Source organism: Capra hircus, chromosome 14, assembly GCF_001704415.2.
Source record: "Capra hircus breed San Clemente chromosome 14, ASM170441v1, whole genome shotgun sequence".
NCBI classification, from domain to species: Eukaryota; Metazoa; Chordata; class Mammalia; order Artiodactyla; family Bovidae; genus Capra; species Capra hircus.
Window position 1 is genome coordinate 12,302,712 of NC_030821.1, and position 14,957 is coordinate 12,317,668.

The 14,957-nt window shown below is 33.5% G+C and overlaps 2 protein-coding genes across 3 annotated transcripts in view; both read right to left on the reverse strand.

The window, feature by feature from the left end:
- Positions 1-14,957, reverse strand: part of RAD54B (RAD54 homolog B (S. cerevisiae)) — a 111,811-nt gene that overhangs the window by 54,559 nt on the left and 42,295 nt on the right. Inside the window, exon 1 of one of the 2 annotated variants that reach the window (XM_005689236.3) lies at positions 12,251-12,703. The exons of the other annotated variant lie outside the window; for it this stretch is intronic. The gene's annotated coding sequence lies outside the window, so the exon portion shown is untranslated. Of the gene's footprint in view, positions 1-12,250; positions 12,704-14,957 lie in introns of those variants that run through there. 2 annotated transcript variants of the gene reach the window in all.
- On the reverse strand, positions 6,338-12,654 carry FSBP (fibrinogen silencer binding protein). Its single transcript, XM_005689237.3, has 2 exons — positions 12,251-12,654; positions 6,338-8,404 (listed from the first exon to the last, which is right to left on the reverse strand). Exons 1-2 carry the CDS (start codon positions 12,622-12,624, stop codon positions 7,879-7,881), a joined length of 900 nt encoding a protein of 299 aa, XP_005689294.1. The 5' UTR covers positions 12,625-12,654; the 3' UTR covers positions 6,338-7,878.

Here is a 14,957-nt window from a genome sequence, read left to right on the forward strand (position 1 = left end):
AGATAAGTTAGTCGTCATGTGTTATTTTTGTTGTTTTAATTTTTCCAGATAGTTTTGAGGGTTTTAGCATTAATGAAAAAGATGGGATGCTTTGATCAGTTTTTGAATTCTAAAAAATGTTGTGGTGTGCAAGTTTAGACGATTTTAGTTTCTTTATACACTATTTCTACTAGTATCAGTCACTCTGCACTGAATGAAAGACTGACAAGCTTTCTGTATTTTTCAAATTTGTTCTTGATTTTCACTTGGTTAAGAGAAAAATGCAATTTCTCAGGATTGCTATTAAAGAAGGGAAAAAAAGCCTGTCTTCAACAAAAATGGCTGGGAAAGATATCTTAGAGTCAAATATCCTGTTGTATTCCCAGAAGAGCTGCCTGTTATGTCCAAACCTGCCCCTGCAAAACAAACAAACAAACAAAAAAACAAAAAACTGACTAGAACAAAAGACAGTAGTTAAATCCTAAGAATTCAGAATTCCTTATACTAACTGAAATAACATAAGAGTCCCAGATTTAGATATATCCTTTCTTTTGCAGGAAAGAAAGGAGAAGGAATAAAAGCATGAACTCTGGAGCCAGACTGGTTGCGCTTGAAGCTTGAGTCTGCTCTGACTAGCAATATGACCCTGGACAAGTTCCTCACCCCTGTGCCAGCTTATAAATTGTCAAACGAATGCAATACTAATATCTACATCACAGAGTTGTTACATTAGACTAGCTAATACATGTAAAATGCTTAGAACAGTCTTTGCCATGCAGTAAGCGCTCTCCAAATGTTGACGACCATCATCATCGTCTTGTACTTGTCCCTTTCCCATTTAGTCCCATTTTAAATGGAGGCACAGGGCAGGAGAAAGGACTGGCTACCTGCTCCAGTATTCTTGCCTGGAAAATCCCATGGACAGAGGAGCCTGGTGGGCTATAGTCCATGGGGCTGCAAAGAGTCGGACGCAGCTGAGAAGGACTAACACATAGGGCAGGCAAAGGAGAATGACTGCAAAAAAGCAGAATGAAGGTATTCGGAATTAAACCTATTAGAGCATAACTTCCTTTATCTAGACTACTTGTAACATATAAAATAATGACTAATTTGCTACATTCCAGACTAACCACCACTAACAATTCCACTCTAACCTATAATTTTTCCCAAGCTTCCCAGGTAGCTCAGTGGGTAAAGAATTCGCCTGCAATGCAGGAGATGAAGGAGACATGGGTTTGATCCCCAGGTCGGGAAGATCTCCTGGAGGAAGGCATGGCAACACAGTCCAATATCCTTTCCTAGAGAATCTCGTGGACAGAGGAGTCTGAATGGCCACAGCCCGTAGGACTGGGAAGAGTCAGACACGACTGAAGCAACTGAGCACGCATGCTATTCGTTTTTATTTCTAAACTTGGTTCTGACCTACTTCTCCCTTGACCCTGTAACGTGCTTTCCAAATCAATGCCAAAAATAGTCTTCATAAACCAGAGGCTCAAATGTGTACAGCAAGATTCACAAGGTAATTCACAGGGTAAGAATGCTTAAAACCATGCTTGGACAAAAGAGGAAGGCAGAGACATGGTCATTTAAATATTAATAGTGGATATTATCATCTTAATGGATGAGTCCTAAGCATAGTAACTCTAAGATTGCGTGGCTTAATTATACATTCCATAAACCCAAACCTTTAATATTCTTTTAACAATTCTAAACATATACATTGTTTTTAATGGAGTAAATGGAATTTAAAATGTCTCCTATCATCAAATTCAACAAAAAATGTAAATACTCTCACAAACCATATTTTTTGAGTTTCAAAATTATCAAAAGCTATCAGAACTTTTAATATGCATTAACATATAACTGCAATATAAATGTGAGATTTGAAAGATATGGTTTTTATTACACTAAAAAATATGCAAACATGAATATACAAATTCTTCCATAGTTTTCTTTACCTAACAAAACAGACTGAATGTCAACTAACTGCAAGTATCATTATGTATAAAATAAACTTAGAAGATATTTCTTTGCATTAAAGATCATTTTCAGAACGATATTTTGAGGATGGCAGGAACTATACATTTCATCGTATTTCTCAATTCTTCATGCCAAAGCATATATGCAATTAGTGCTAAAACAGAAAAAAAAAAAATCAACAAACTACAATATTCCCAGATATCTAAGCTATCTGCCCAGCACTTTTAATTCAATTAAATATAAAAATTTTATTCATCAATTTCAATTCTGACATTCCAATCAATAAGCATACAAAGTTTATTTTAAAAAATAATCCATACACTGTTGATGGAAGTGTAAAATGGTACAATCACTTTGAGAAAAGGTCTGGCAGTTTCTTAAAAAGTTAAACATATATCTTCCCTAAGCCAGCATTAAGTTCATGACACACATACGAAAATATACAGAACAACCAAAATCTGGAAAAAGTCCAGAAGTCCATCAAAAGATAATGGATGGGGACTCTCCTGGTGATCCAGTGGCTAAGACATGCTCCCAATGCAGGGGGCCTGCGTTCGATCCCTGGTCAGGGAACTAAGATCCCATATGCCTTAACTAAGACCTGGTACAGCCAAACAAATTCATTAGATAAAGAAAAGTAATTTTTTTAAAAAAGATAAAGGATAAACAAACTGTGGTGTATTTATAAAATGGAATACTACTCAGCAACATAAAAAGCAATGAACTACTGATAAGAGGATGGATGAATATTAAAAACATTAAGATGGATGAAAGAGAACAGAAACAAAGAGTCCATACTGTTTAACCTCAATAATATTAAGTTCTAGAAAAAGAAAAATTTATCTATGTTTTTTTAAAAATTAGAATAACTGGCCTGAGGGGCCTGAGGTGCCAGGGGATCGGTTAGGAAGGGGCAGGAGAGCACATTCTAGGGTGATAACTTTTTACACTTGATCATGGCGAAGAAGTGATAGAGTGATAACCTTTTAAATCTTGAAGTGGTTTTAAGCTACACAGGTATAGTAATTTGTCAAAACTCATCAAATGGTGTATTTAAGATTTCACTGTCTGTAAATCTTACTTAAAAAATCATACACACACAAATAAATATTGAACTCCAGTTCATAATACTCATGCTGAAGTGTTTATGGGTAAAGTATTTTAATTCTGCAACTTGTTTTAAAATAAGCTTTCCTTAAAAGAAAAAAAAAGAATTTATGGATGGATACAGATGGATAATTATGTGATAGTATAAGTCTAACGATATATCCATGTTAGTTAAGTGTGGGCTAACTTGGGTGATATTTTTATTTATTTATTTATTTATTAACTTTGCTTTCCACTATTTACAAAGGAACTGAAAACTAAAGATAAATAATATAAATTCACATCATAGCTGCTATTTTTAGTGAAAACAACTTATAGAAGATATATAAAATATATGGGACCAATTTCTCAAAATCATATACAAAGATCTGGCATGACTATTAATGTTTAATTAGGTTATATATTTTAAGAATTTGCTCGTTTCTCTTTGTTAAGTATTACAACCATATTTCATCTAATTACTTTTACTATTTACAATCAAAGTCACTATCAAATGTTCAATTGATTTTTAAAATCTGTAAATCTTAACAATTGAAAAAAATAAATATATTATGAAATTTAGACATGGTACATTTGGCAACTACACTGGCACAAGGGATTCCCTTGTAGCTCAGTTGGTAAAGATTGTAATTTTTACAATTCAGGAGACCCAGGTTCAATCCCTGGGTTGGGAAGATTCCCTGGAGAAGGAAATGGCAACCCACTCCAATGTTCTTGCCTGGAGAATCCCGTTGACTGTAGCCTGCCAGGCTCCTCTCTCCATGGGGTCACAGGAGTCGGACATGACTTAGCAACTAAACCACCACCAACCACTGGCACAATCACCTAAAGAAATGTCATTATTTCAACTATGTCTCATCAAAAAATTTTACCTGTGTAGTACTGAATTCTTTGACTTACGGCACACAAGAGTACACAAGTCAATACAATGTATTACCATGTATTTAAAAGAACATGTATTAACAAACCATTTAACCACTATCATCTACAGTATATTTTAATTACAATTTACCACACTCAGTTAAAACTTGACATTATTCTAAAAGAAGGCACATGAAAAATAATTCATATTTTAAACATTTTCATGAAAGTAGTGATGCAACAAGGTAGAATGAATCTTTCAAAATTAAATTACACCAAGTTGATGTCTCATTACACAAAACAGAAATATATTTCAGTATTTTAAGAAATCTGGTATTTGTAAGAAATAAAAGAACTTCATAAACTTTTTCAGGGTGCTATTACAAATCATATCTAGTTTTATAAAGTCATAAGTTGTTAAAAAAAAACAACATACCCATTTAAGTTCAAAATGAGTAAGAAAAGACAAGATGACAAGAATAACGTACGCACTATCTAAATTACGAATATATTGGACGAAAATAGTCTTATGACTTAGTATATTTTTCAAATTTGATGTATTTATACAGAACCAAGTCTACATTTAAAAAATAAAATCACTCTTTCTATGTTTTCCCAGCATTACATTTCATAAGTAAAGCTCATGGCCCCAAACAGTTCTCTGTAGTATATAAGATGTCAGGGGGCTTCAGTTCTATTCTATTTGCACTAGTAGAATTTGCCCTTACATATGCCCCTTAGTGAAACTTGTCCTCAGCAAAAACTGTGAATGTAAGTTGGTAAGTAGCCAAAAACTCAAAAAATTCTCAATATAGAAAGGAAAAGAAAAAAGCTTTAGCTCAGAATTTCCCTAAGATACTCTGCAAGATAATAATAAACAGCGTCCAAAACAAGTTCAGTAGTTAAACAAGTCTTTTTCACACAGAATTTCTCAAAAAAAACTATCCTATGCTAACTATAGTTGCTGGGGTGAGGAGGGGGAGGCGAGTAATAAAAATGAATCAGAATCACATTCACTTTAATTTTTGCAGATTAAAATTAAACAACAGTGACTCAGAAAAACTGCTGCAGTGAACTCCACTGCAATGAGTGGAATACTGGTGTTTAAAAATATGTAAAACTAAGGTTTTCTATTCTATTCGGCCCTAATCGCTAACACATTTGTCACATGATTATCAGCAACGAAACAACAATCTTGAACTGGTGAAAAATCTTACTGAAGCAGACTACGTTTTCTCGGCAGCAAAAAAAATGTTTAAGGACAATTTTGTATAGTCTATGTTTTTACCTTCCACACTTATTTTAGAATCTAGTCACCAAAAAAATGTATATTGCACTTTTTTTGAACATGTTACTTTGCTAATAAAGACATTTCATAGAATGACTATTCCACAGAACAATTTGGAAAACTCTGATCTAGCTGTACAAAGTTAGCATTCCAATTGAACATTCATTAACAATTCTGAGTAGTACCATGCTAAGATTATAATATGAATTATTACATTTTGTATGGTAACTTGCTTTCAATAATTTCAAAAAGTTAAAGCTTACTGCTGTAAAGACTTATGAGAATTATACTGTAAAAACATTACCTCAAATAAGAATTTTAAAGTCTTTAGACTGAAAGAAAAGTCAGAGAGCAGATTAAAGAAGATGAAATTGTCAAAAGGATACATTATACATTCAAGACATTTTTATAATATTTAACTCTAATAGCAGATATAAAACACCAATGAAATTAAGTAGTCAACAGGCTCAAACGGTACTGTAAGGGTCTATTTTATTTACTTTCTTTCTATTCCTGTAGCCATAACCTAAATTTTGGATTTCATCTCCTCACTACAATGCCCACTCTGAAATGGTGCTATTATGACATTAAGACAGAGCTTAAGGCATATGCCCCTAGTCAAAAGCCTTACAAAGGTTCCCATTATACATTCACATTTGATTCCTTAAAACAGCTTTTAATGTAATCCATAATCTAGCACCACTTTCCAACTTCCAAAATGATATCCCTCAGTTTACCTTCACCCACTCTTCAACAAAAATTTTTGAAATTCTAATGATTTATGCACCACGTTAGGTTTCAAAATACTCTGTTTCAGTGGTTCTTCGAATGGCTTTATAGCTTGCATCAGAAATCTCTAGAGAGCTTATTAAAACAAACTGCTGGACTCTCCCCTTTGAGTCGCTGATCCAAAAGGAATGGATTTACATTTCTCTCAAGTTCTTTAAGTGATACTGATGCACTCTTGGTGAACCACTGATCTATCTATACCAAACGCCATGAGCCAGAAGCCCAATGGCTGAATGAGGCCCACTGTTTTATGTATTTATTATTTTAAACATTTTAAATTATTTTTAAATGTTTAAAAAATAAAAATTTCTCATAAAAATGCAGATTTCTTGCTTATTTCTACATGTAAAAATTCTGCTAGAGCTGAAGAGTAGCTAACCCCAATTAGTCAAGGTATATGTCCTCATCCAGACTATCACAGCCCTAACTGGCTGTGTTCACTTAAAATCACTTAAAAATCACCTGGCTTAGCACTGTATTTGGGCTTATACACTCTGACCCACTTTTTCTCTTCTTCTATGCCTTTCTTCATGCTGCTCACTCTGACATAAACAGCCTTTTCCCCAAAAAGTGTTGAAATCCAACCTACCCCATTCTAAAGCTTGGCTTAAAATAGCCTTCCTCAACAAACCCCTAGCCAAAATAGAAATCCTTAAGTAGTAGACATATTAAAGATTTAACAAAATGTGTATGTGTGCTTTAAGAATCAAAGTTTTATTTATTTCCACAAATACTAAAATAGTAATATTTACAGAAACATAAGACTACAGATATCCTAAGTTACACACATATAATGTTTAAAATTTTGATTTTGTTCATTAAAGTTTACTGTGATTTTACCATGAAAGAAATCTTTTTCAGACTAAGACATTCAAAATGAATCAACATATTAAATCTCAGAGTCAACATATTGGATTGGCCAAAAATTTAGTTCGGTTTTAAGTAAAAATAAAAGACACATGTACTGAACAATGTATTCACTAACCAAACAAACTTTTTTGGCCACCTCAATATATAACAGCTCCAACAGTATATCTTATTTTGCAGGACCAAAAAAAAAAAAAAAAAGGAGGATGGGAGTAACTGACACAATCCCCCTGATTTCACAATCCACCAAAGACAATTTTTTAAAGACAATTTTAATGAAATAAATGTTTCTAATTTTTTTTACCATGGAGGATACTTTAGCGGATTTTTTCTTCTATGGAACCACGGGGGGGGGGGGGGGGGGGGGGAATTAGAGAGAAAAAAAAACTGAGTGCTGGTCCTTGCTATGCCATAAAGAGCTTTGGTAAACCAAGTAAATCACTGAGTTTTCCCTTGCCCTCAGTTTTATTACCCTTACATTGAGGTGGGAAAAGTGTTCTCCAAATACCTTCCATTTTAGTCCCTAAAATTCTAGTCCCTAATATTTTAGTCCCTAAAATTCTAGAATTTATTCCTTCAAAGAATGAAAGCATAAAAATCAGTGTCATATAGACAAGCTTCTATTAAGCTAGTATTGCTTCTAAATTAACCTAACATTAATAAACAGCTTGAACTACATACAGCTTTCAAAGTGTCAATTAAAAATGTTGAAGATTCAGAACTTTGAAAGAATATTTATGTATATACATATGCATTTATATATGTTAATAATCAAAATAAAACATCTTTTGTAAGGCCCAGGAAGACAAAAAATTTATAAGCATGCCATCAGTTTTACTATATCTCAAAGGAAAATTAAATAATCAGAAAATCATGTCAAAAAAGCCTTTTTCATAACAGAGATTAACAATATATTTTAAGAATATGTACCCTGCTTCAGGATATTCCCAAATGAAACTAATCAGGCCAAAACTAAAATAATCAAATTGCAAGATTGAAAAAAACTCTTAGAGACTATTATATTCAGGTAGATCATGCCGTAGTCGAATTGCTTTCAGCTTCTCAACTTCAATTTTTGCTCTTAGCAGCTCTTCCTCTAGCTGCTGCCTTCTTTTCAATCCATCCCTCTTCTCCTGAACATATAATCCAAAACTTTTTTGATTTTCTAAAATTATCTGATGCTCCTCTTTCAGCATTTGTAGAATCTGAGGATCATACCCTAATTGTGACCTAAAATTTTCTCCACTCTCATGCCGATAAAAATCATCTCGCCTTGGGATAGAAGATGGAGACGATGTCATTCTCATATCAACAGAGGAAAGTGATGGTGACAAAGATCTTTCCATTACAGGCACTAATTCCTGTTCTTCTCTTTGCTCTAAAGTATCACTCTGTTGAGAATTTAAAACCAGTGGAGGAGGGGGCTTAATGTCTTCTTCTTGCTTCACCTCCACTGTAATAGCAACTGGATGGCGGTCCAACATTACCTGTAGTGAACTGGTACCAGCCTGCGCTTCCTCATCCAAGTTTGCACTACAGCACACAAAAAACCATTATAAAATGTAAATCAAATGAAGACAAGAACATTTTAAAACATAATTTCATATTTAATATACATTAAATTACCAAGCTAAAAAGCAAATTACGAAACAAAAAATATTTTTTAATCCTTGGAATAATAAAGTGACTAAGGCTGGGATTTTATATATATATTCATTATATATATATATATATATATATATGGCTCTCCCCTATCCTTAACTTTAAAATTGGGCTCCTGAAAGAAGAGTAAATTACAAATACTAAACAAGGCTACGGAGGTAAATAAAAAAGAAGTGGCATTTTTAACACTCTCAAAGAGCTATCAATTGTCCCTGTAAGCCTAAGGTTCTTAAATGCTGTAAAGAGTCATTTAATTCATTCTGGGCCTCACTATCCCTACATGGTAGTCCTAGACCTCCTATTTCTGCTCTCCTGAACTGATTAATCTAAAAATCACTGAGGTCCATGACTCTGGAAGGAAGACAGTGGAAGGCCAGTGGACAGCACAAGGCAGTCTCTGAGAGGTAGTGATCTCTGTATTTGTCACACACACAAAAAATCAAGACTGTGTATGATTTGGGGTATGCTCCACTAGCAGGGGGTTCTCCTAACTTTCCAATTTCAAATACAGTGGTGTTTCCCCCTTATCTATCCAGAACCACATGACTCAGGTGTTCTTTAAGCCTTTTAACCAGTGGCCAGGTGAAGCGTACAAGAGCAAGGGTTTACGTCCACCACTGAATCATCAGTAACCAGCATCATACTGTACTTGGAATCTAGTAGGTACTCGTCATATGTTGAAAGACTGAATAAATGAAATGGTGTTTTTAATGCAATTTTTAATGGCCTCTATATATTGATATTTTATTAAATTTACATGAAATTTCCATAAAATATGCACTCCTATTAGAGGCAACTACAGTTTTAGCATAATTTAAATTTTGATATACCAATATTTGTTATGACAAAACACAATGTTCCTTAAAATTCTGTTGGTTTTTAAATAATTTCATGTATAACATTAAGTTGTGAATTAAGAATACAATGTTTCTTAGGTTTTTTAAAAAATATGTCTCTGCCTAACTTAAAAATAAAAGTTATAGAGGTGAAAGAGATGGAACATTAATGGAAACGCTACACTTAATATTATTGAAAGAACATTTTATAAATCATAAATAAGTAATACAGGTAAGAATGTATTCGACGTGGGTGATTAAAATGCTGGAACAAGTTTCAAGTAGAACATAAGGAAAAGAATTTAAACTCTCCATATGTCACCAATAGCATTAAATTGCTAGAAATATCAGATATTTGTCTAAGAGGTACAAATGAAATAAGATATTTAATATGTTATAAAAAATCTATTTGTATAATAGATTATATAAATTATAATCTTGCCTTTGTGATTTTATGATTTTTGAAAACAAAAAAAGGAATACAAATGTAATTCAAATTAGTAAGATTTACTTTTACTAACATCTCTAAATCCTAGAGTGGGAAAACGTTAAAACAGCTACAAATGAAATTTTAAAAACCTACATAATTACTTTTCCAAATTAGTATGTATAATAGACTATAAGACTCACAATTAAACACAGATAATATACTCCCATGTAAATTTAAAATATGCCTTGTATCTGTTATATTCCATGCTATTTTAGTTTAAAACATCATAAACAAGGCATAACAAAGTCTAAAAATGACTTAGAGAAAGTCACTAAAAATGATCAAACAGAAAAGGACTTTTAAAATTTATGAATATGAATTCTGAGGATCAAATTGGTTATACAAACACAAAATATAATCTGATATTAAAGAGAGGCAAAAATAAAGACATAAATCAATGTGAATTGCAGAAACAGCCTCATGAAATAGTTGCATATCTTTAAATACCTTAAATAAAATATGTAGTAGCATTTTCCTTATTAAGTATAGAGGGTTTGATGAAATTAACAGGCATATTTATACAGAAGCATAATTAAGATACTGTAATTATAAACTTCTGAGATAATTAAGAGTCAAGATGATGTCAAATAAGTATATTAAATATATAAATAAATTAAATGAAAATCCTAGTGTAGAGAAAGTGTCCGTGCAGATATGCTGACATGAGTGTTTAAGTGGCATATTTCTGATACTCTTACCTTTAAAAACTGAAAAAACTGTTCCAACAGTTGGCACAGAAATGTGTAAATCCAGTAGGTATAGAAATGTGTAAATCAATTAACTCATGTTATCAGAGAAATGTTGGTGTCCCAAAAGACTGATTGTGTAGGTATATATATTGTATGTATGTATGTGTACATATACCATATATATATAAACAGATACTTGTATCTTATATATGTATTATTTCTCTTCTACATTGCTGTATTTTTAAAATACACAACTTAATAAAACTACATTTAGTTTTAGTTTTCAAATTATAAAAGCCTACAGCCAAAAGGTAGTTTAATACCTATAATGCAAAGCCAATGTTCTTTATGGCTCAAAGAGGTAAAAAAAATTGAATGAGTATAAAGCAGTCTCACTGTGAAGGGGTTTTTTTTTTTGACATTCACCATACTGGGATTTAATCATTTGTCATCACAGTGAACAGTTTAAGCACTGACCCCATGAATTAATGTAGTGTGTATCCATGTCTTAGATTCCCACTGGTGTTATCTTTCACTATGCTATTAACTAGAAATAAGAAGTATATTGTAAGAAGTTGGGCTCAAAAATACTATCCTAGTAAATTACCAAAATAACAAATATGTTTGACTAAGAAGGTTTTTCCCATTTCTTCCCTAACTTCAAAGGAATTTCACAGGTAATTAATCATTTTGCTTATATAAAGACTCTCTCACCAACAGAAAAGTACTTTGTAAAGTTAAGTTTGAAACATTTCTCAACTAGCAAGGAGTTTACGGTTTGCTTAAATTATTCCAAATGATTCAAAACAAGCATGAAGCTGCCATTTTTATCTTTTGCTGGGAGTTAAAATCTGAATTAGCAGTAAGATAATAGTTTTTTAAGATTTCCGGGCAAGTGGTTACGTAGAGCACAAAATTCAACCGAAAACCTGTTTCTAATCCAGTTGCTCTTATTGACATATTAAAATTCATATTTTGATACCCTTGCAAAACACTATGGGAGAGCTTAAAGTGAAACTAGACCATTAACACATAAAAGCAACAAAAACTTTTATTACATAATCTGAATCCTTAATTACGCATTAACACCTTTTCCTGTGTTTCCTTGTCTCTTTTGAGTATAAATTAGAAAAATAATTTAAACTGTCTTAACATATACATATGCAATGGTGCTACTAACAAGTTTACTTAATTGTTCATTTTAGGTTTTTAGCAACAAAAACTTAGACAGTGAAACTAACAGTAACTGTAGACAGTGAAAATTCATAATAAAGCGAGGGTCCCATTTCTCCTGAAACTGCTAACTTTATATAAAACTGAAAATCCAATGAAATGTAATCTTAAGTGAAATAAGAAAAAGGTACCTCTCAGGAGCTAATTAAACAAATTAATATTAAAGCTTCAAAAGTTTATGAGGTAATGTCACAAATTACATCCCATTTATTCCTCCCTAACCTTTACTTTTTAGAAACTATAGAAGGAGGGAAGGGGGAAGGGAAGACAATCAACAGTGGCTTAAATCAAATGCAGCAGAAAAATTCCTCATAGCCTCACTTTTCTTGTTGAAGAATGCAAAACAAAGAATCTATTCACTGCTCCCGTAGTGGGGATGTTTACTATGCATATCTCTATCACAACTAAGCCAGAGCCCAATAGATAGGAGGCGCCATAATTTTCCACAACAAAATAAAATAAAGCTTACCTTTGTATGTGGTTTCTGTCTCTTACCAGGCAAAAACTGGAAATCTGGGGAATCATCTCCATAACTTTCTTGGTTGGCTCAGAAATATTGCTTTTAAAATCTGACTGGGTCTCTTTTTGCTGCAATAGCTCCTGTTTGGCATATTCTTTGAGCCTTTTGTAAAGAGTGCGTAGGCCCTGCGCTGTTCGAGGAGGGCGGTCTACTCCAATCGCATTATAGTTAACTGCTATGATATCCCAACATCTATTCTTTTCCACTATCACTGAATGTTTGTTAGTGTGTTCTTCCAGAATTTTAACATATGGCTTCACCAGCTTTAACAAATCAAGCTTTTCAGATAAGGTAAAATTGGAAGATCTAGCTTTTCCTACCATTGTTCTTTTCAAATTAAGTAGGCAGTTTCTGAAACCACCATGCAGCTTTCAGCTCTGCTCAACTCTTTTCACAAACAGAGAAAGATCAGGCTTAACTAGGCTAGCCTCATTTAGGCCCACGCCTACAGGGGAGGGTTTATTAAAATTCCTCCAGCTTAAGCTGACGCAGGTTCAGGAAATCTGCTTAAGCCAAGCCTGACCTACATAAAGCTTCTCACTGAAGAAGACAGGAAGGCACAAGCAAAACACACTTGCTTATAAAGAGAACAGCTCGAGATAGGATTTAATACACAAAGGTCTAGAGATAAGCATAGAACACAGCTAAAAACTGGCTAATTTAGTGAGAATATCAAATTTCGACACGTTTGCCTAGCTGATAGACTGAAACTGCATTGCAGTATCACTTTAATAAAAACAAAAGAGGAACTGTTTTGTGCTGTTTGTTTACAAATCCAGTAGGCAGAAAAATGAAAAAACTAAAGATATGAGTGGTGAGTGCAGTGATTCCTAACAGAGCCCTTATCACGGTTTCTGAGCTGCTGCTCTCTCTTACAAAATCTGCCTAATGCTGGTCTTGCTGTCAATCAGGAATTGCATATCCTCTAGCTAGTTAGGTTACACCCAGCTCAGACTCCACAGTAAAGCTAAGCTTCTCCTTCATTTTACAGTCTCCAGTAGCCACCGTGTATTTTTTTTTCCCCAGTTACTTACGAAAAAATATTTGAACACTAAATCTAAAAAAGCAGATAAAAATTATTTTTAAAGCAATGGATTATTCCAGCTGTAACGTACTTTGAATAAGCTAGCCTGCTTTACCATGTGTAGAAAACACCATTCACAGAACTGCATAATAACGCCTTGAGAATGCACACAACAAAATCACATTGGCTCTTAGTACTGAGGAGGATTTCTGTTTAGCTATATTCACACAGTTTGGACTATGAAAGCAGTCAGTCTTGTCATTTGCAAGGCTATCCATTTGTGTGTTTAGGATATATTTCCCAATCTCTGTCTGAAAACATGATAAATAACAAAGTAAACAAACAAGCCTATTTTCTCCTGATATACATGTTTTTCCAGACAGGAGAATGAATTAGAACATACTTCAACACAGTTACATTCAATCAAACAATTACTGAACACCTACCTAGAATAATGTTCCCAAGCGCTGAGAAAGACCCAAGGAAAACAAAGGTAAATACTAAACTGTCAGGGAAGCCCAAATCTAGAAATCTAGACACAGACCCTATCCAAAGAACTGCAGCTCTACAGAAATGCCATAAATTTTCAATTACTTTGTTTTTCATTCTTTCAATGGAAGAGAATTAAATTTATTAAGTTCTCACTCTGAGCCAGACAATGTGCTAGAAGCTTTAAATATGTTATTTGTCAGGAAAAAAAGTGAAAGATTGCTGGGGGCATTATAGGATGCTAGGTGTTTTCCGGCAAACTCTAGAGGGTAATCTGATTCTTCAGTGGTCTCTAGCCTTTCAGTGTTTTTGAGCAGTTTTATTGCTGAGCAGGAAAATAGTCATGTAAATGATTCTGGTCCATAGAGAAGCAAACTGAAAACCAACCTGCTCCAGCCACCTGATCAGTTACTTGAAGAAAAACAAGAACACAGGATATATACTATCTTTAAATACAAATATTGTGTTAAGAAATGAAATGCTAATGGAAACATGAAAAATCATTCAATCTCACTATCAAGGAAATGTATACCAAAAATGATTTTCATTCATAAGACTCGCAAAATTCTTAATGACTGAAAATGTCAGGAGCAGATGAAGGTGCAGGACAAAGAGTACTATTCAGGAAATGTTCACGGGAGTGTAAAACGGTTTTGTGATGGCAATCTGAGAGTATCTAATCATTGTTTACATGTGCAAAAACTTTTAAAATTGCAGTAATTTTACTTCTCAGAATCTACCTGGAAAAATACTCAAACACACAAGGCCTTCTTAGTAGATGCATAGTACTGGGAGCAATGTAAGAGCAATCAGTTGGGAACAGTTAAAGTCACTAAAGTATATCCATTCTATGGTCAACCCTGGGCAGCATTAAAATGCAAGAGGCAGATTTCTATGTATTGACACAAAACAAGCTCCAAAATAAATGGTAAGTAAAAAAAAAGCAAGTGAAACAAAAATACATACAATATAATTCCACTATGCTTATCAAAAACACCCAAACCTAAATATTTCTGTGGGTACAGAAAACATATATTTAGGTTCAGAATGCAGGTCAACACACAGCTAATGACAGTCCAAAAAGTTCTAGAACTCCACTGTCTAATTACAGGAGCCATGAGCCACAGCCAGCTATTGAGCAAT

Bases quoted from the DNA above. Each gene is read 5' to 3' on its own strand.
- FSBP (XM_005689237.3), bottom strand. From the start codon at position 12,624: ATGGTAGGAAAAGCTAGATCTTCCAATTTTACCTTATCTGAAAAGCTT. The intron at 8,405-12,250 runs GTAAGCTTTATT...TGTGTGCTGTAG, and splicing joins GACAGAAACCACATACAAAG to TGCAAACTTGGATGAGGAAG.